Source organism: Megalops cyprinoides, chromosome 16 (genome assembly GCF_013368585.1).
Source record: "Megalops cyprinoides isolate fMegCyp1 chromosome 16, fMegCyp1.pri, whole genome shotgun sequence".
Lineage (NCBI taxonomy): Eukaryota > Metazoa > Chordata > Actinopteri > Elopiformes > Megalopidae > Megalops > Megalops cyprinoides.
This window is the reverse complement of record NC_050598.1, coordinates 18932206-18954148: the sequence shown is the minus strand read 5'-3', so window position 1 is coordinate 18954148 and position 21943 is coordinate 18932206. Positions and strand designations below refer to the sequence as shown.

Here is a 21943-nt window from a genome sequence, read left to right as displayed (position 1 = left end):
TCACTTAGCTGAGCAACCATACTTTTTCCATTTTTATTTTCTTCATTTGAGGAGCTACTTTGGTTTAGAACTACCTTCTACATACAGTAACTGATTTCAAAGCGTATGACAAATCCACCTAGCTTTTTTTAAACTGCACTGTTTTTTGTATTGATAACATTAATATTACTGTCAATAGTATGGTCAGAAGTATTTTTATGTCAAAATTGGCAAGTTGCCTTTTTTCCCTTCCCCGACATACACCACCAACTGAAACAGCAAGTCATGAACTTCATGACCCCTCCATCCCAGGGGGTGGTGACAGCTTCCCAGAGGTGTGCTCTTATAGCTGATGCTCGTGGACAAAGGCAGCAGTGCCCCCGGTGGCTGGAGTCGGCTGACTCGATGGGTTGAAGTTGGCCAGGGGAATGACCTTGACGGGGTCCTCCTTCTTGCTGCAGTGTCTCTCCAGCGTGTTGTAGAACTGCGGCCGGTTGCTCCCTTTGTCAAGATCGTCTTTGGGTACCGACCTGCCGAGTGTGTGACGCCCATCCATCTTGGTACCACGGGCCCAGGCCTGCTGAAAGCTGAAGGTGGGCACGGTAGCATTGCTGGATGGCTGGAACTGGGTCAATGCTGGAGGCATCCAGCAGCTGTCAGAGTGACCCAGGATCAGGCATTCCTGGGTGCAGGTCTCCGAGGCCTCAGCTAAGGCTTTCTGCAGGTTGACTTCAATAGCTGCACACACAAAAAAAAAAAAAATACAATATTCAACTTCACATACACATATATTTGAAACAACATACTGCAATTCTACTGAAAGAAAATGTACACCATGCATGAATTCTTTCTGCAGTGTACAGTTCAAAGCACCACTGTGGCTTGGTTGAGTTCTAACCTGAAATTCTTTATCACATTAATACTTCATCAGATGAAGAGTTGAAAAATACATAAATAAATACAAAGAGATCCTGCTGGGTTCCAGGAACACATGCTAATTACAGCTGACCTGTAAATCAGTAAAATGACGCAGAGGGTCTAGAGACATCTACCTTTTAATGAAATGAAAAGCATGGGTAAATGTTTAATGCATGCCATTATGAGCAACACACAACAGCGCATTTTATTTCTGTCGAAATTCCCATGGTTCTCACTGTTTACCTACAACATAAAGTGAATTCCCTGTAGTTTAATTAAATCAAGGGGAAAAATGAAAAAAAAAAAAGATTCTCTTGTTTGCGTCTGAGATCGGCTTTACAATACTAAATATTTAATGAGCAGCTCAGCAAACCATTGTTTATTTTCATCACTGTCAGTCTGGTAGCATGATATTCTCTGTTAAGCCTTTGATAACTCTGATGGACTGACATTAACAAAACAGAGATCTCATACAGTCTTGTCCCTGATCATCTACCTGCTGTTGTAACCGCCTTAGCGCGATGGATTTTGGAGGCTATCTGCAGCTGTATTAGAAATCTGTGTTTGCAGTAAAGCAGAGGAGGAACAGCACGTGGAGAGGGCATTCAGACTATCTTCCCTCATTATATTTCCCCTGATTTAAGAAGTAAAATGAGCCCAAGTAAAGGCCTTGCCATCAAGTCTCTGCAATAAAACCTGTCAACTTAGATAATTAGAATGTAAAACAGTATGCACAAAAGCAAAACAACTGGCTAGAGGCCCACGGTGTTATGTTTCTTAACCCAATAAGAAAGGAGAAGCGCTGTTGGAACATCACTTTAGTCCTTCAGGCTTGTGCTTCAAGCTGTCATGTAGAAATAATTTAGCATATTTGCATAAGTAAGAACGCTATCAATAATTGAATGCTACTCATTTTATGATTTTGCTGCATTGCTTGCTTTGCATGCTCTGCCTGGTCTAATTCTCTTGCTGCTGGCTCTTAGAGAAATAAATTTCAAACTTTCAGCTGCAGTTTTAGACACATCTACAGTGTTCCAGAATTAAGACATGCAAATTGTTTTTAAACAGGTCTTTTTTACAAACACTTCATTTTTACAAAATGATTTTGCTGCATTGCTTGCTTTGCATGCTCTGCCTGGTCTAATTCTCTTGCTGCTGGCTCTTAGAGAAATAAATTTCAAACTTTCAGCTGCAGTCTCAGACACATCTACTGTATTCCAGAATTAAGACTTGTTTGCAATTTGTTTCTAAACAGGTCTTTTTTACAAAGGTCTGCCCTTCTACCCACTACCCTTGGCTATATATTATCATACATGCATTGTGTAGCTCCATTGATACACCTAGCTAAATATACATTTGACCTTAGTGCTTAGTATTACCTTAATAAATTGATACTATTTTATATGTAGTACATGAACCAAACAGTCATAATAACCTGAATTTCTTACAAACAAAATGTTTTATTTTTATTATTATTCTGACGAAAGAGAAACAACCAAGGTTTATCACAAACCTTCAACCATTAACATTTCAGTTGTGTTGTTAGATTTGTTAATTGACAAATATGTAACCTGACAGTCCCTGTGTACAGAAAAGACTGAACAGGAACAAGTTCAGAGGAAGGGAGAACCTGTCTTGGAGAAATATGGTGAAAGCCTGGCCTTTCACCAGTCTGTTCAGCCTCCGAGCACCAGTGACTAAATCACTAGAGCGGTAAACGTGTCACCTTTCAGAGGGTCACTAACTTCATTAACGAAAAATGATGTGGTTCACTTGTGCTCTGAGCAGGAAGAATGAGTTGGAGCAAAAGCGTACAGTACACCCCCATCTCTCACCCCCCACTCATGCCACAGCTGTGCTCCAGCTGAATGTTATTTTAATTCATTGTTCTACTGTAGAACACAAATCTAAAAAACACATGCGCACACACACACATGCGCACATGCAGGCACGCACGCACGCACACATTTGCACACACACACACACACACACACACACACACACACACACACACACACACACACACACACACACACACACAAATAGATAATAGATAAGCCAGAGGAACAAGCAAAACAAAAACGAAATGCACATTCTCGCCACAGAAGTGTACAGACAAGCAAGCATCCATATTCAGACCCACTGTGTAAAGAGCACAGTGATACAGTAGAAAATGGCTCTGCAATGTTTCCTTTATGTGTTATCTGGAAGTGCGTCGGTGCAAAGGAGGGTTAAACTGTCTCTAATTATAAAGTGTGTGAAAGGTATTTTCGTGCCACGGTGCTCGTCAGCATGATCTACTGTATATGAACTCGCAGCATGAGATGTCAGTGGTGCAGTGTCAACAGCCAGGAGTGCTACTATTTTTGCATGTGATATTTCACGTTAAACAGCTCAAAAGGTGCAGTCAGTATCCGTTTCCACTCCTCAGGGACCTGTTTTGCCAGAGTGATGCTGATGACAGCTTTGACTGCCTTTGTCAGCCAAAGGCAAGGTGCTGCCTCTGAAGCCATTTCAGCACCTGCATCCATTGCTGCCTACGTTCAGGAAAAATAGCAGCTTTTAAAATTAATTACTTTCCCTTTCTGCATTTGTGAACACAGAGTTTCTGCTCTTTTGTATTTGTTTTAGTTAATATTTATAGTGGAGTATTTATGCTTAGGGGTATTTGAATTGGTGTTAAGAACATTTGTTGGGGGCATCGGTTCACCCTTGTTGACACTTGCAAAGATCCTTACCCTTGCAAGATTGTGCACTGTTATATATAAAGAGGCAGATGTGTGCAAACCTACTCAATTTGCTGACTAATCCCACTCATGACATCTTTTCATTTTTTCCACTCTCTTTGGGTAGATTGATATTATTGATCCCCATTTTTGCAGAGGGCATCATTAATTTGAAGTTGCACCTGGACACCATCACTGACAAATATGCGCCCTGTTATAAGAATACTTGTCTCCTAGAGACTTTGATACAACTTCCAACTCTTTAGATAAAGCCATATATTCATTCAAAACTGTACATTAATTGCACCTAGTAAAGCTGGCACTTCAACTTTATTTATAGACTTATGAAACAAAGCCCCATTAAAGTAAAGTAAAAAGCCTCATTATATTCTTATATTTATGGTGATTAAGGAGTAAATGGGGCCTTGTCGCTCCCATATTAGGATTTCTCAACATTTAAAATAATGCATGGCAGTACATCTACAGTAAGATCATGAAATATTTTCCCTTATATATTATATAAAATATACGAATTCCAGAAACTTAGGAATTCATCAATTTGCTTCAATGGAAAACAGTACCATCTGACACACTGTTAGAAGAGCAGGAGCTGCAAGGGCTTGGTCAACATTGAAAATACTGAACAAGCTTATTGTATTTGTCGAGCAAGGAATGTTTTATTATTATTATTGTCTAGAAAATGCCTAAATACAGGGTCATTTATGTAGTTTATTCAAAGCACCTATTCATTTAGCTGTACATAGCTATGCCAAACCGATTTGATACCTAAGTACCTTAATGGTGGAACAACAATCCTGAGATTCAGTCCAGCCACATTCCTGTTTCGAGTAATTTTCATACACAGCACTACCACATGCTATTAATGAAGTGAGGCTTAAGCAGGAAGTGCTGGTGGCTGACAATGATAAAGAATCACCAGCAGACCGCCTGGGTGTACATCTTGGATAATATGTAAGTTATCAGATGCAATGGGCATATCATTCATAGCCCTATGAAAGCAGGAAACCATTATCATACAAATAAAGAGATAATTGTTAACAATTACTCAATGGGACACAATTAATTTTGTTCTACAATGGGAAGCTGATTGAGTGAATGCTTACACTTTGTCAGTTGCAATTTGCTAATGATGTGATGTAAATAATTATGTTTATGTATGGTAGGTGTAACCTTATGGGGGAAAACAAACTTTTCCTGCATACACTGCCTTGGCCCTATTTCCTTTATAAGTTTAATATTTCGTTCAGTTCTGATGCTCTTATTAATTAACACAGATACATATTGGGGGCCATGGTTAGTTTCCTGAATACTTTTGATTTGGCAACAGAGGATACTGTTACATTGGCCATGTCCCCTAATTCAGGTTTATGCATTTTATTATCATTAAGCAATGATATCAAATATTAGCATCATATTAAGCGATTTTGTACTCTCAGAGTGTAAAAAATATGGCGTTAGAATGAATAATATCCATATGGAGAATGTCAAAATAGTCTCAAGCACCCAAAATGTCTTTAGTGTTATCTATGTCATCATTTTGAAAGCTTCAACCTGCTTTAAAGCCAACTGCTTATGTTTCTCATGAACATGTGTTTGAGTGAAAGCAAATTTGCATTTTGAAAGGCTAACTTTTGAAATGTATATAAACACTAGCTATTGGAATGTCTACACATCAGTCAGTGCATCAGAAAAATTCACAGCTTATATTTAATGACTGGATTAGATATACCAAACTGCAGAGCAACTTAGCTACTGAAGCTGACAGCATTTTACAAGAGTTTGCAGCCATAATGAGAGTTGCTTTTGTGTAATTCACAATCTCCATCCACATCAATATATCAGGGCAATCTGGACACATAAAAGAAAACAATTCGGGAAATAATTCCATATTCAGAGAAATGGCAGCTTCAACAGTGTTTCACATGTCTTTTCAAACATTTGAAAGCAAACAAACAAACATTTAATTCAAGGAGTGAGCCATGCTTGTATACATATGACTGAAATAGTGGCGTTTTATGGAAACATTCAGTCTGACACTTTGCTGAAACGTTATCTTCACAACTTGTAACATTAAAGAGAGGTTCAAAGTGTCACCTCAGTCTGCCAAAAGATGATATCAGTGACTCAAAAGAAATAAACAGCAGGCAACTGTCTACAGATCTGAGTGCCATCAATGCTCAGTGTGTCCAAGAAGTATATTTCAATAGCAGACATGAGCCACTCAGCCAACAAGCTGAAACATTTGCAGACTGTCACAGATGCCACCAGATTATGCTGTTATTGAGTACCGCTGTTCTGTTGCCATGCATTGTGAATTGTATCAGTGCATTGATAATTCAGAATATACATTAAAACAGTAATGAAAACAGTTATGATCTTTTGCAATGGTCAGTGTGTTGTATATGACTGATTGTTTGCCTGGATACAATTGTCTGATCATTGTATGTATTGTCTTTAAAGCTGGATTCTGTCTTTGCCTCTGAATACAGCATGTTCTGTAAGCACAATCCTGTGAGGCAGTTGTCAGCAGAGAAACTCCAAAGTAATAGTTCAGTAACATTGGTAGTAATGGAGAGCAAGTGTGGGAGAAGCAGAGAGAGAGCGTGAGGGGGTGAGAGAGGGAGAGCCAGGGACATGTGATTAACAGTGTCTCACGCTGTCCCACAAATGAAATTTGAAAGGAAATAATTGAGTTTGTAATTACTTAGACTTTATCATTTTATTTCCCCTCCCTCCTCGGTCCCCACTCCAACCTTACATCTGGACAGGCAAATGGCTGGTCATTAATAATAATGAAGTGGTTTAACCCCATGGGCGTTTTACAAGGGGAAAGATGCCATTTTTCATTAGAGGACCGGGCACAACCATCAGCTGGAATGAAAGGCCCATGTTTCATTCTCCTGAGTCTGAGGAAAAGGGCCACTTGCCGTGTGCTCCATGAATTCCACATGATCCCCCTCGCTTGCCATATTTCAATTATTGTGTGTTGAGTGCCCGGTGTATTTCAGGGTGCTGCACTTTCAGAAATGAAATCATGTGGTCTAATCTCCTCGATTCCCCCACACTTGTTCACTTCATTTTTTGGTGAGTGTACAACTTTGTCATTTTTTCCCCTGTTTTATTTTTCGTCAGCTGTCTGTTTTGCAGATACTAATCCCTTGGCATAACAGCGGTGCACTTGAATGGACATAAGGTAATGCAAGGTTAAAGCTGGCCGGGCTCAGCAAAGGGAGGTTTGAGATCAGATTTAAACAGACGGACACGTTTCGTGGTCTTCTTGAGTGAGCTTTACGTAACAGTCCCTGAAACTGCACCAGTCCCTCGATATTGTCCGCATAGTCTATGTTCAATTAAAAGGAAACAAGAACATTGAGCGGATCCAAGCGTAGTCCTAGAGTGACCTAACCTCTGTCACCTATTGGAGAATTCACAACAGTATGACATCCACTCAAAGAACTGTTGAGCACTCTTAATTGCCATTACTATCACAGTGGGAGCTTTTAGAAAAATAGGACTAATTTGTTTTAATTCGCACCCCAAGCTGTGCGCAGGCATACTCTGGGTGAATTGAGCCTTGATTATTCAGCTGTGCAGAGAAGGGAAAGAGTCCTTGTGTTTCCACAAATCATTATTTTTGACCAGATAACGTCAGAGACTGTACAAATTGCACACATCTTGTTTCCTGAAAATCAGATACATGGATGCTTGCCTTTAATTAAGGCACTAAGCCATGTGAGTCAACAAACTGTTCGTGTCACCAACTCAAATGCATTTCCTCATCACTTCATGTACCAGTTATATGGCATGCACAAATGCATCAATGCATGCACAAATTTAATTTGGCATTCAAAACACAACAGCCTTCAAGAACTCAGTACTTCAAGACATTATACCTGTGTGGTAATGAAAGCCAAAGAAATGACAGACATTTCTTAAGCACTTTGGATCAGTTATTTAATGCAGAAATTTAGCATGATTCATCAAGCCAAGCAGTAGCTTCTTATTTTCTTCATACTCTCGAGATTAACAGGGTTACATGCCTCCCTGGGCCTTCAACTTTGTGAGAGGGGAAGGGGTCACTTGCCAATCAACTGTGATCAGTGCTTTGGTTCAAATAGATCAGTGGGGCAGAATCTTGAATGGAATCAATCATGCCCCCATTTCCATGTTGGCCAAATTAAGCCTGAAGCACACAGTACAAGTTCAGATGTGATAATCACCACTGATAATAAACCTTGGATTTACATGCTGAAAGATGATCTGGTTAACAAATTCTTTTGTTTTAAGTTCAACGTTCATATTAGATTTCACTAGCTGGTATTATGAGTAGGAATGTCAACATGTAAAATGGCCATTGAACAATGTCATTATACTGTTGTTGTTTGTGTTTTTTATAGTTTATATTATTACTATCAATTTTTCAGGTGATTTGGTTTTTGTGGAACCACAACAATGGAGCATCAAGACAGCTCACACAAAAATACAATGGATAAAAGCACAATATAAGCTCATTGACCTACAGCCAAAAACACTTTAATTTGACACTGCTGAGGTCTACTGCAAAAAACAACGGAGGAATAAATGGTGTACAGGAATTATGAACTGCAGGTTATTTTGCTTATCCCAGAGTGTTGTTCTTTTAGCCAACAAGAAAACAGCAAGGTTGTTAAAAACTAAACACAGTGCTATTTTATGCCTTTAACATTCCCCACTTGAAGCTAACTAGTCACCCATAGCAACAGCTACTGATTGACAAGAGTATGGAGTACCTGTGGGAATTTGTATTCCCACAGGTACTCCATACTAACTGAAGTAAGTTTTACTCATCCCAACAACAAAAAACAAAATATAGAACTTTTAAATATTCATCATAATGTTATCAATTACCCTCAATTGTTTAGAAACTATAAAAGACTGTATAAACAGCCGACAGGTCTTTTGCGCTCAACTGCAACACCAGACTAGGTATCACAATCAGGAATCATTATCATATGAAAAACATCTTTGCTGAGTTATTGGCTACACTCTCTCTGAGACAGCTGAAAAAAAAAACGAAAAAAAAAAAAAAACAAGTTGGAGCACTGACAGAGTTTTCAACTCCCTCCAGCTTCACTTCTGCTGCTCTAATGTGCTGATCAAACAGTGGCTGAAAACCATGCTGTATTGTCCAGCATGTTGCCAAAGTTTACCTTACACCACCTTACACTAGCTAATCACAATGTCTTAATGATTCCTTGGCATAAATTATTCAGCAACTTAGCTCACTAACTAGTTTACCCCCTTGGTTAGCTGCTGGCTTGACAGTATAATGTTGTGAGGAAAAAGATGAAAATGCATGTAAAGTTATCCAAATATTCAGTCAGTGTACAGTTTCCTAACTATTATAGTTATTGATAAAACATTGTAGCTTCAACATTTCCGCACTACTATAAACATATCAGAGGTTTCACTGGGAAAAAAAAACAGACTTCACTATTTGCCATAGGGTAATTTTTGCTAGGGGGTGAGGGTGGTGGTATAGTTGAATTAAGCATATGACAATCATATCTTGCTATAATTATAGGTGCATCCTGTGACAGTCTACAGCTCCTTAATTTTAAAACTCACCTGATATGTTGGCCCTGACCGTTCTGCAGAAAGAAATTTGTACGGTGTGACCAGTACACTTGGGGTACACTTGTCACATTGAGCTGCATTTGCAGCATTGAGTTGCGCAAATATCCATTCAGAAGCATTCAGTGGCAGCGATGAGAGTTCACCTCTGACCTGACATAACTGAGGTTCCCAGATCTCTAAGACCCTCACCATAAGCTGCAATGTAACTGCACACTCCTTTAATAAGATTCCCATGTTCCCAAATTTCACATCTGACTCTGTGTCCACTTTCAGTGCCTCTCAAGTGTTTTAGGTGCCACTTTCAGGCTCAGTCCACCCTCAGTCTGGTGATAACTAGCAGGCAGAGTATTCTGGTGGCTTTCAAAGCCTTTGTAGACTACCATCCTATGGCTTCTTTCTGAAAAGAAAAAAAAAAGTTTTTCTCAAAAACGAGTTTCCTGTAGGTCACTGTGAAAAAAAAACTGTGCTGTCTCTAAAACACCTTTCCTTGCACTGGGTCTCTATAAAGCATCCATCCATTCATCATCAAGCTGTTAAGGAAAGCATATGTGTGAACTGGCCTTGTATGTGAGGGTGTATTAATTAGTAGGATACAGGGCTCTCTTCAGGCACAAACAATATAAAAACCAGCACTTCCTGAACCAAGAGATATCTGAGGTGAACTCTGAAGAGTCCTAACTTCACATTATTATCCATTATTCTCACAATTTTTACAGGCTGCTACTTTGGCTTTTGTGGGGGGTTAGCTTTTGTGACACAAGATATTTTCACCCTGACTCCAAGAAGTGGTACTAAATATTGTCAAGACTGCATCGTCCCTTCACAAACAATCCCGCTGCTGCACTGAAACTCAGATTTGAGGTCCTCTGACTGTTTTACAGCCATTTCAACAGTTAGGGCTTCTCTCTTTCAAGTAGGGTCTACCTTTTTGATTGCTTATGTTTTATTGATTTTATTACAAAATTATTAGGAAAAAAAATGAGAAGAGAGTAAGTTAAGCATCATAGAAGCATTAAATGTACACCTTTATCACTTGATCACTAATGCTACTCGTTAAAAGACTTTAATAAGCTTATTAATGTGGTGTAATAAAGACAAAGTATCACACCGTTTTTTGTGGCATAAGAATCAAAAGTAGATTTGCAGGAGATGATTTTGCTGAGGTTTTCTCTTCTCTTCAGCAAAAACGAAAGGGGACATTACCAAATTTTAACATATGGAATTTAAAAAGAAAGAAAAGAAAAAAAAAACACTTTCAAATGTTGCTTCTTTAATCCAATTTACTGCTGCTACATGGAGACGCTTGATAAAGTCAAACTCTCAGCAGTATTTTACTTCAAATAGCAGGATGGCAGTACTGTGTTGTCCACCCCCCTTCTGCCCTTTTTCTCTTTCTCGCTCTCTCTTCTCACCTCCTATACAACATGACTAAAAGTAATTGGAGGCAGAGAACAACATTTAATGATTGTTTTATCTGAGAGACCAACAAAGAAAAGTCACAGACAGGTAGCTTGCTACTTTCAAGAAATCAGGACTTTTTCTGACACACCATTTTCGCACAACAAAGAATATTATTGACTGTTCTGAGATTAAAACAGAAAAATAAATACCAATACAACATGAAGGACAAAGTGCACAAGGAGTGATTGTATCTCTTGTGCATTCAGCACCACGTGTTTGGTGAGTTTTTTTTTTTTTTTTTATAAAACCTGTGAATTTAAGTATTTTTTCTTCTTAAATGTACACACTGTCCTTGTCCCTGGCAAATTCCATATAAATTCTGAACCCGACATCAAAACCTATTACATGCTGTCACTTCATTGGATGCGATAAGGTTATTCATTTTCTGCAATGACAGAGGCAGAAATGTATGCAACTCAATCTTTGAATCGGCTATTTTCGTCTCTCACTCTCACACACACACACACACACACACAGAGAAAGAGACCTTAGAGAACACAAGTTTAGTGTATTCAGCTGTTAGGCTTTGTTGTGTGTTCCTTCCTGCGCTGTTTCTGATTGCACCCCATTTATTATGTGTGCCGAACCACCCCTCTCCTCATGGCTGCGGTCCTCGATGGATACGAGCTCGTCTTCCATTAGGTGCTGAGGAGGGGGGTGTCGGCAGTCGCACAATCAGCGCTGCCCAAACACACAGCATGCGCTCAAGAGGCGAGCGGTGCAAACACCATAACAATCAGCAATCAGCGCTGATAATGATAATGACACAGGGAGCGCTCCAAGATCCACGCCATGCAGTTCTGTGTCTTGCCAAGAGCAGTTATCTTTCAGGCGCGATTGCGAGGGAAGAGAAACGATGTATTCACATCACCCCAAAGAAAAACAGAAGATGAAGCTAAAACTAAAACCCAGTCTGTTGGTGCTGCCGTTTTCAAAAAGCATAAACATGTTCATTTTAGTGTTGCTGTATATTTGTGGCTGAAACAAGGCATTTCCCAGCGTATGAGCTTCAAAATAACTTTTTCCCCAAGTGGCTATGGAAAAAGGAGGGGAAAAAATAAAACATGCAGAAAGGGAGAAAAAGTTCAAAATAAAATATCAGCTCTTTTTGGAAAGTATCCAGCTACTAGTGCCAGCAAAGAAGGGGGAAAATGGAAACTATCTGCTACACAATTGAAATTCAATGTGTAAAGCAATTCCCTTTCACACGATGATGGAAAGATAGATACAGGGAGGGTTCCCGGCTGTAGAAATAACAGAGATGGATGGAGTGATGTCTGAGGGAGACAGATTAAAAAGTGCACTGAAGGTAAGGGTACAGATGGAGCAGCACACTACCCAATCCTTAACTAATACAACATTCATATCTTTACTCTGAGAGACTGCAATGAGCTCTGTGGAAGTTGATCAGTATTACATTAAGGAAGTGGCCCATTTTTCCCTTGCAGCAATCCTGGAACTGACCTAATGTTTGTCCACATTTCAGCCATGGAAAAAATGTTCTACATGACCACCAGAAATCCTGTATTACCTATATGACCATTTTAAACCCTTTACACATCAAGCCGACACTCCTTGACAAATTACCATTTTATATCAGTACAATGCTGCTATGACATACAAGGCTGACATGACTTTTCTTAAATGTTCTCTGCATTTGTGTGGAGAGAACTAAATAAACACCCTGCTAGTTAGATTTTTTTTTGCCCTTGCTTCAGAAATCAGGCTAAATAAATAAGCTAAGGTCAACCTTCATCTGTACAGACACAAACAACTGATGTGATGGAGATAGCAGGAAAGCAAAGGTGCTAGAGGTCTTCAAAATTTACCTCAAACGGAGGTCTGTTTAAAACAGGCGTACAAACATGTGATTATGTTTGTATGGAGTTTGGAGCTGTCCTGCAATTATATGGTTGCTTCAATTGAATTTTAGACTAGTTAATGCGTTCCTTCTTTATTGTCAAAAATAATGCTAAAGATGCTTGCTATACTATTTCAGCTACAGTATTATTCCTGCAAAATGCATCCTGCCTATGAAGTAAGTTTTATCCTTACTATCGATCTGTACAGCAACTCATTTAAAAAAAAAAAGAAAAAGATATTACAGTGGAAATTGAACACCATCAAATTAAATGCACTTTAAAAGCCTTGTCGAATGGTACATATTAAACTGCCATCCTTGTTCTGCGATGCTATGGATTGTGCAAAATCTGGCACTTATGATGAGTTACAGTCCGAGGTCGAGGCATGCAAGGGATGTCAGGCGGGTTGGATTTACAAAGCCAGCTGCCCTAATGAAATGCAACCCTCCATTTACCACTTATAGCAATCAGTATCCTCACCGAATTCCACCGGGAGGGCAAGGGTGACTGGTATGGAGCGGGGAGAGAACCTGCATGGCAGTGCATAACCCATATGTCTGGGAGTCACCTCTGATTTGTTCTAGTTCTCTTGGTCATATATTATTGCTACCACTCCTGTGAATGGGCAGATAGTCGCAGTATATGATGGCCTCTGGGAACCCATCTTTCAACTCTTAACTGGTAAGCCAGCATGCCAGCTGCCACTACTTATCCGTTGTCTTAGTAAATTAATGACCTCGGAAACAATAAAATCTTTTTACAGTTTGCCTCTGAATGGTAGCACTAATTAACTGTTATCAACATTTGATTTACAGCAGTGCGCTAAATTGAAGGCCACTCTTTGTGTTTAAGGAGAAGCAACTAATCTGGAGTTCATTTCAATGAATTAAATGAGACAGAACACCCTGCATATCCAGTTCAGTCTTCAGTCTCCACAAAAAAAGAGCAACAGCTGCAATAAGAGACAGTTTGCTGGAAAAAAAAAATCCTCATTGCACTTTGGCATTGCACTTTTTTTACTGCCATACACTTGAATTAACAATTTAAAATGTTACAAGAAAAATAATGCAGGGAGACTGACTAGACATGTTAAACTTACACACATATCATACAAGTGTAATACAAGTGGGTGGGGGTGGAGAGGGCTTTTAACTTGAGTACAACAACACAGCAGCATAAATCTGTGGCCATACATTGAATTGACATGGAAGTTTTGCCCAGGGCCAATTTCTGACGAGGGAGCACTAGGCACACTTTTTGCCACAGATCAGATTGAGAGTAGTGTAGCTGAGCAAAAACAAATGGAACTTGGGTAAGAAATGAGGACTACCTCATCACCATATAAGGTTAGCTTCATGCATTTCATAGCTGCTCCCCCAACCCCACTTTTCAGTTGTCTTTATTTTTAATGCAGTAGACCATGCACCGATTCCTGAAGGCAAGGGACAAGTATAAATTTTTCACTAAACCTCCCCTTGAATAATGAATAATTTTCCTATCTATATACTCTGATATATCCTGTCAGCTGCAAGCTTAAAAGCTGCTTATCCCAAAAAGAATGCTGGTCTTCAGATATTTCAGTCCCTTCTCTATTACAAGCCTTACATCAAAATTACAGCAATAGTATCAAAACAGCTGATCAGCAAACATAAGCATTGTGCTGTGTTTGAATGTCCACAGTGCTCAAAGCTGGTATGATCAGAAAAAAAAGAACAAAAGAAAATGTGGTCTAAAATGACAATGAAAGACTTTTGTTTAATTTGTACTGGGAGCAAATGACAGTCATTACAAAAAGGATACCTGTATTACTGAACATCTTGTGTATGTGTATGTGTGTGTGTGTGCTTGTGTATAAATGCATCCATTTCTGTATGTGTGCCTGTCATAAGGTAATGGGACACACATGGCCGAGGGAGATGGTGGGGAAACACAGGAGTCCAAAATACGGTGCAAGACATGCACTCTTCCCTTTAAGTGTGCAAAAGCTGGCATTTCACAGTTATGTAGGAAACATCTGCACTGATTCGGCAACAGTCACTGGGAATGTGCAATAGTGCTGTTAATCGGAACACAACAGAAATCCCAAGGACCATTTATGTTCTCTCTCCCACATTTTGTCAAAGTGAACAGTTCGGTGCATATGAGATATAAAAATAAACTGTGGTGATAAAGTGTGATGCCAGCGCTAAGATGCATCGTCACAGTCCCCCTGTGTGTGCCTGTGCCTTGTGTCCGTGTGTGCAAGCTCTCTGAGTGCTGCCTTTCTGTCAACCGACCATCACTGACACCCCTACTAAAGCTCCAAAAAGAAAAGCAAGCCAAACAGTTAAAAACCCTGTAATTTTATTGGTTGGGAGTTATCAGCGGAGAAGCTACTGCTGCCCCAGGTCCTCTGCTGGGCCTCCCTTAATAGGATTCCCACTCGATCCCATCATGGTAAAGTGGCTCTATTCCTCTGACACACTGTCATCCTTCAACTGTATATGACTAACATTATTCATGCCACACACTGAAAATAGACAGAAATCAGACCAAAAAAAAACTGCCTTTGGTTTGGATTTACAAAACATCAAGGCCAAGTGCTCATTTGAGCAGCCGTTGCAGCAGTCGCATTGGAACAGTGTTTCCTAAGCCTGTTCCTGGGGATCCACAGTTTATGATGGTTTTTGTTCACACTGAGCTCACTTAATGTGGTTTGACTGAAGATACTCTCAATACTGTTGGTTATTCTGTAATTGTAATTACAGTTTTAATTGTATAACTGCTATTTTGCTCTACATATTTTGGAGTTATTTGCATTACCTTTTCAAAACTAAAACAACATAAAACATTTTTTTACTTCTGGTTCTTCTTTTCATTAATATCTGTTCCTCAAACAAATGTCAGGTAGCTGTATTGTTTGATTAACCTTAGTCTGCTTTTAAATTGCCCTTAACAATAACTTTAATGACAAATGAATCCTGGCTTCAATTAATAGATTGGCTTCGATGTATTCTGTCGTACTAAACTGTTTGAGCCACAAATCAACAAAAATAAGCTGAGCAAATCTTCCTTTTATGGGCATGAACACATCACCCACTTCTGTCACAACACCTTTTGTAGATGACTGTCAAGGGATGTCATTTCCACATCACTAATCAATTAGCAGCTCAATCAAACCAGTAACTGTACACTGCTGGGAGGAAACCCCACATAAACGGAAGGTGCCTAGGACAAGGATCAGCAAAACACTGCTTCAGACGCTCCTGTACTGATGTGCTATGCAGCCGATATCAGTTATTTTTAATGGCAGATTTCTCATCTTTCTACCTCTTCCCCCTGAGAACAAAGAGCTCCTCTGTCTTTGTAGTTGTAAAAGGCTGATTTCATGCCTGGCTCCACATGGGGTGGATGCGGCTCTGACCTTTCAAAGGATCGTCCTCCCTGCTTCGGAGGATCGAGACCCTCTCTCCAGAAGTGATAGCACCTTCCCAGTTGGGGGCAGGACACCCCTTCCCCAATGTAAGGACTGGGCCTCACCCGTCAATCAAAACATCAATATTTCATTCAAACAAACCAAGGTCCTCAACAAGCAGGGCCTGGCCATCATTGTTGCTCTCTCATGCCTTCCACACTGCTTGGTTTAAAAAAAAAAAAAAACAAAAAACATGCAGCTGCACTCCATTACATCTAGTGCTATCTTCAACACTGCCCTTCAACACTCCACGTGACTTTCTCCCATTTGCATGATCGGCCAGCCTTGTTTGATTTCTTGGGTAATGCTGTGTTTTGTTCCCTATCCGACTTGCATAGAAATAGCTTGTGGTGAAAATGCAAATCTGGACACATAAAAATTGCATCTTAATTTTGTCACAAGTGCTTAAACTGAGCCTAACTGAGCTATCATCCTTTATTGACAACAAAATGCTATCAAATATCAGATATTTTGTTCTTAAAAATACCTTTGTTTATTTCAGTGACTGCTGAACTCCTGATGATACCTGACTACTAAAAAATAAAAAGAAATTCATTATTAAAGGCACAGCACCAGCACAGTCCCTTTTATTCATTTCAAATTACAGACGAGACACATTGCAGTTGGAGTAAACTTGGGTCTATCTATAGTGGGACAAGGAAAGCTTATAAAATGGAGAGAACAAACACACTTTGTGAATCTCACTGACCACAACCTTTTGTACAGTGCTTGCATCATACTGACAGCCTTAATATTTCACGAAGCTCTCCTTTGCAGCCGAGCCAGAGCTATCGGCCTGTTTTTAAATGCAATTTACATGGAAGGAAATATACATTTCACTTGTGTGACTTGGAGCTGAGGTAGATCTGAATACCACACCATCGTGAAATGTATTTTAAGCCCTCTGAACAATCCCAGAAACCTATAAAATCAGAAGTGGGTGATAAAATGAATGAGGTGCACCTTGGATGGTGGAATCAATTACTCACAATATTTAAACCCACTTAAAAAAAACACTTTGTTGTCACCACTCCAGTCACAGAAAACAACAGAAAACAAGTTGAAAATGGGCGAAGCAACTGGGATACAAAAGGCATGAATGGAGAAGGCAGAGATTTAGGAAGACCGGGCTGGAAAGGAGAAAGGAAAAGGACACTGATGTCTTTATATCACTCTGTATTAAAGCCTAAAAGCTGACAGCTAGTGTAGCAAGCTAACAGGTACTCATTTTAGGAATGCTGCCAATCTGTTCTACACCAGAGGCTGAAATACAGAACTGCAGACTGAATTAGACAGAAAAGGAGGTTACTGGCTAACTAAATGAAGACCCAATGATGACCCTTTTTTGGTGATTTATATAATAATAATAATGTAAAATGTAATACAAAACATTGTTCAATACCTCACAAATTTCTTGGGGTACACATGGAAAAAGAAACCATTTTAACAGTGGAGAAATCTTCATTTCATTACTCAAGAACATCAGGCTCTGATGTCAGTGCCCAACATTAACACTCTACTGCATGAGACATTAGACTCCCTGCAACAAGTCATTTGTCATTTTCCCAATCTTCATATGAACTTTCAACCCTTGTATAGGTGCATGTGTTGAACCATTTACGCAATTCACTTTGTTATCAAGTTGATGTTTCCTAAAAGTTTAAGATGGAACCAAGTGTAGGTCTTTTCACTTCATTTCTGCCTACCTTTCATCCCCAGAATTATCCCCATTGTGGCTGAAGGAGCAGTAGCACATGACTACCCAGTATTACATGGATATATAAATGAAAGGTGGCTTCATTGAGGAAATAATGCACTGCCATGATACCCATCCAATCATGTAATTCTTATATAATGACATCTCCCTGCAGTATGAAATCTGTATGGGCATCACTGAATGGCCGCTAAGAAGAACATGGTCTCCAAGGGATGCACTCCTCACCACATTAATGCTTGAGTGCTAGTAGTCATGCTTCTGTACTCTACCGAGGATGAAAGGTCATGGACTAGCTTTCAAGAACATTCCCATATAAAGTCAGTTATGGGCCTACAACACATTTAGACAGGACAGCATGAAATGTGTCAGTCAATCAGCTGACCCTAATGCTGTATGCTTTTATGGTACGCTAACATGTGTTACTGTGTATGGCATACATGCATATTCTGTACTTTTGTAATTGTTTTAAATGCATTCAAACTTTAGGTATTTCCTTTCAGCTTTGCCTAGGGCTGTAGGGCTAGGGCTAGGAGTAGTCTTCATTTCTGTGCCTGGGGCTCAGTTATTCCAGGATCTTGATTTTTAATCAAAATGTTAAAGGCGTTAATTATAGGTGGTTCACTGTAGTGCTTTTTAGCAAGAAACCTTAATTGCCTCAATGCAGGTACTTTTTTACTCAGAAATCCAGCTTCAACCTGAAATTTGAATCCCTGGTTTTCCCCCACTATGGCCTACCTATATCAATCTGTGAACCCAGTAACTGTCTGGGATCCCCTCATTTACACAAGACCACCACAATCCCGGGTTTGCCAGTCAGAACATACAAAATGATCAGAAAAGATGCTGCTTTTCACCAGACCCCCACAGTTTTCCGACAAATAAGCAAAATGTCTGAAGAAATTTGAGATAATTCTACTGACAGATTTCAGTTAAGTAATTTTAAATCAACATCAGGGCAAATATAAAAATATGATTCAGAACATCATTGTGATTTGAAAGACAAATATACCTAATTATTGGCAACTGGCATGAATGTAGTCAGTGACCAGTGTGCACATACATTTCAGATGTAGCTGTGGGCAGGCTCAAGATGCCCCATGACAGGGAAGGACACAACAGTGATTTTTTTTTTGTAGCAAGGCAATGCAGGGAACACAGAGAGGCTGTTTCCCCCACCCCAGCACAGTGTCTCACCCATGTTCCCATGCTGGGAGACGCCATTCTCATTTCCATCAAGTGCAGGAGGGGGGTAGGGATCTCACCAGGGTCACACCGCCTCTGCGCTGCATCCAAAAAAACGGAGCCATTTCCAATTTCCTCTGGAGGAGCCAGACATAACATCAGCCGACCCGGTGCCTGTCAGAACCACTGTGGCACGATGTCCCATGCAATAAGCTCACATCAGAACTCATCCTGCATCACAAGTGTGTAATACACAGCTCCCAAGGTAAGGAATCTCACTACGGTGTGAGTGTGACTAGCTAGAATGTCACTGTAAAGATGCACACGGTTGAATTATTATTATTTATTTGTCAGACAGGCTTCTCTCAGATGACTTGCAGAGCATACATTATCTATTGGTAGAGCTGGATATTTACTGATTCAGTTAAAGTTAAGTATCTTGCTAAAGGGTTCAACGACTCACATGGGAGTTAAACCTGCAACCTTTTATTTGCTAGCTTTGTTTACAAGCTCGCTTAATAACCCCAACAAAACGGTATTCCCCAATGTGGCTATGCATAGAGTAGGGCCACCCACCTCTGATACGAGAAATAGTAATTTATTGTTTGTAGACATATGAGACACATTAAATGCTGAAGAAAATCTTAACAGGGTTCTAATATAACAGAATAAGGATTAATCAAAGCTCTTGTACAATCAAGTTAATTGCTCTTTTTATAAAAGTAGATGCTCCATGCCTCGTTCTTCTGATCTATGAGAATCCTTTGCCATCGTTGAACTGGTAGTATTCATTATGGTGAGGCCTCTGCTGGAGCTATAGGGAGTCACTGTACAAGAACTTTTAATCTTTTCCTGCTATTTGCGTTAGTTCTCTGACAAATTGTAGGGGTGTGACATTGGCGTCTTCTTTTCAATTCTCTGCTCACAATTTCAAATCATGCAGCAGTAATTTGCCAATCCCTTCACAAACGTGGCAACAACGTGAGGTGATGGTTATTGAGGCACGGAGACATATTATCATCTCTTTGAGAGTAAGAATGAACATTTTTTTAAAATTATTTGTACACTGTGTTCACAGAGGTCAGGAACAATGCGTGCAGCACCAGGCTGTCACAACAATTCCAATAACCTGCGTGAATTACTGAATACTCAATACTTTGACCATCCATCTCTGAGGAAAGCTGACTCGGTGCCTTTGTAAAGCTTTGACACAAAGCCTGGGAAGAGTGGAAAATCGGTGATGGACAGGGCGATCCGCAGGGCAGAGAAGTCTGCAAGGGAAATGGATTTGGAAACAGCCACAAGACCTTAACTCAAAAGACTACCCTAAACCCAGTGACCCTGATGCCTTGAGCATTTGTGTTTTGCTGGAGGCGAGGACCATCGAATGTTAAAGCTCTTGATTTGTGTGTCCCAGCTACCCTGGATCGCTCCCCCCTCTGTGTCCCGCAGTGACAGAACACTCAGGATATTGTGTTTCATCTGCCCTTGCTGTCCTTCAGGCCCCCTTCCCCTCCAAAACTGGGGTCTGTCACATTTTATGGTTGGCATATCTTACAGCTGTAATGTCAGGGCCCATTAGATGAGCTCGGAGATGGCATGGAGAGCCATACACTCCACGGCTCAAAATGTCACAGAGTCACGGGGTGTTTGTCATCAAATTGTGGAGCTACATTTCCTGTTTGTCCCCACCACTTATTACCACAATCCAGCTGGTGGGTCCAGCTTGGGCTGCCATCCATTTAGAGATTTACTGCATGAATCATCCCATTAAAATATTAATAAGGAAACCAATATCATGCATAGGTGATTTGCCTATCCTTAATGCAAGAAACAGACCAATCTAAATAGATGAACCTCTGCATACAGAATCATAACATCCCTTGATGAGGCAGGCCTGCCACCTTGCACATTCATCAAAAGCAAGGGGGTAAACTGGAGTAAAGGTTAGTAGCTTTAGGTCTGTCAACGGGTTGTGAACATACTTTAGCCCCCACGTAATATCCAAGGTGACCCCTTAGCAATTTCCCATATCCTAGACCTTCTGCTCTCCACTCTAATATCTGATAATTAGGCAGACCCATCAGGTAGGCGATTTCATTTTCAATTAAAACTTGTCTTCTTAGGTGACCTTGGCCACAGCGCAGGGACAGAGGGTGGTCTTTGGAAATAGTGATGGCTACCATTTAAAAAGAAATTTGATTTAATTTAAACTATAACTAAGAGCAACCAAGCTATAAGTGTTCAACATTCACTCGGGCAAGACAGATGCTTTGAGATTGTTCCTTCCAGTAATTTAGTGTGATTATTGAAAATGACCTAATTAACCCCCTCAGACATCAGTGGGTACTGTGGTATTCCCTTGTGCATTAGGACCGCTTTCATTTATACATAATGCCGCACAGAGACCATTCAGAAATTGCCATAGGTTCTCTTTAGAACTATAAAACTGAAGTGTGCTGCTGTCACTGTATCACCATATCACTATGGGGGGGGCGGAACAATGCAGATCTATCACTCCTCCATGCATTCAGACACAAATATCATCAGGAAAAAGAAAGTAAAAACTAAAAGGATATTTAGACTGATACTGGCATGCTATGCAATCAAACCAGTCACCCAGTCAACGAGGTACCAATCAGTTTGATGCTTATTCTGTGGGCTTTTCATTTGAAAATCACACCAGAGCTACTGCAGTTGGACTTTATTCGATAGCCTCAGTGCTGATGGAAAATTCTCACATTTCCCTTCAACCATTGTATGTAAAAATACGAATGGAGATAGAAAGAGAGAGGACAATGATGTCAACATTAGAAACAAAGAATTGATTCCCTCCTTCCTGGCCATAGGTGTACAGCATGGAGCACTGCCTGACATAACACCTGCAACATTACTCTGGAAATTTGACTATGATAGCTCTTGAGTTTTGTATTCAGTGGGAGCTTTCCACTAGCCAGTTGTTTTCAGTCAGGAAAACACTCGAGTAAAAAAAAATGTTTAGGAGGCA

The 21943-nt window shown here is 40.0% G+C and overlaps 1 protein-coding gene across 1 annotated transcript in view; it reads right to left on the bottom strand.

Moving 5' to 3' along the window:
- Positions 1-205: 205 nt before the first annotated feature.
- The window catches only part of pcdh11 (protocadherin 11), a 202747-nt gene continuing 181009 nt past the window's right edge, over positions 206-21943 (bottom strand). The window contains exon 6 of the mRNA XM_036548209.1: positions 206-717. Within this exon, the coding sequence (XP_036404102.1) occupies positions 323-717 (395 nt within the window). The 3' untranslated portion in view covers positions 206-322. The remainder of the gene's footprint in view (positions 718-21943) is intronic.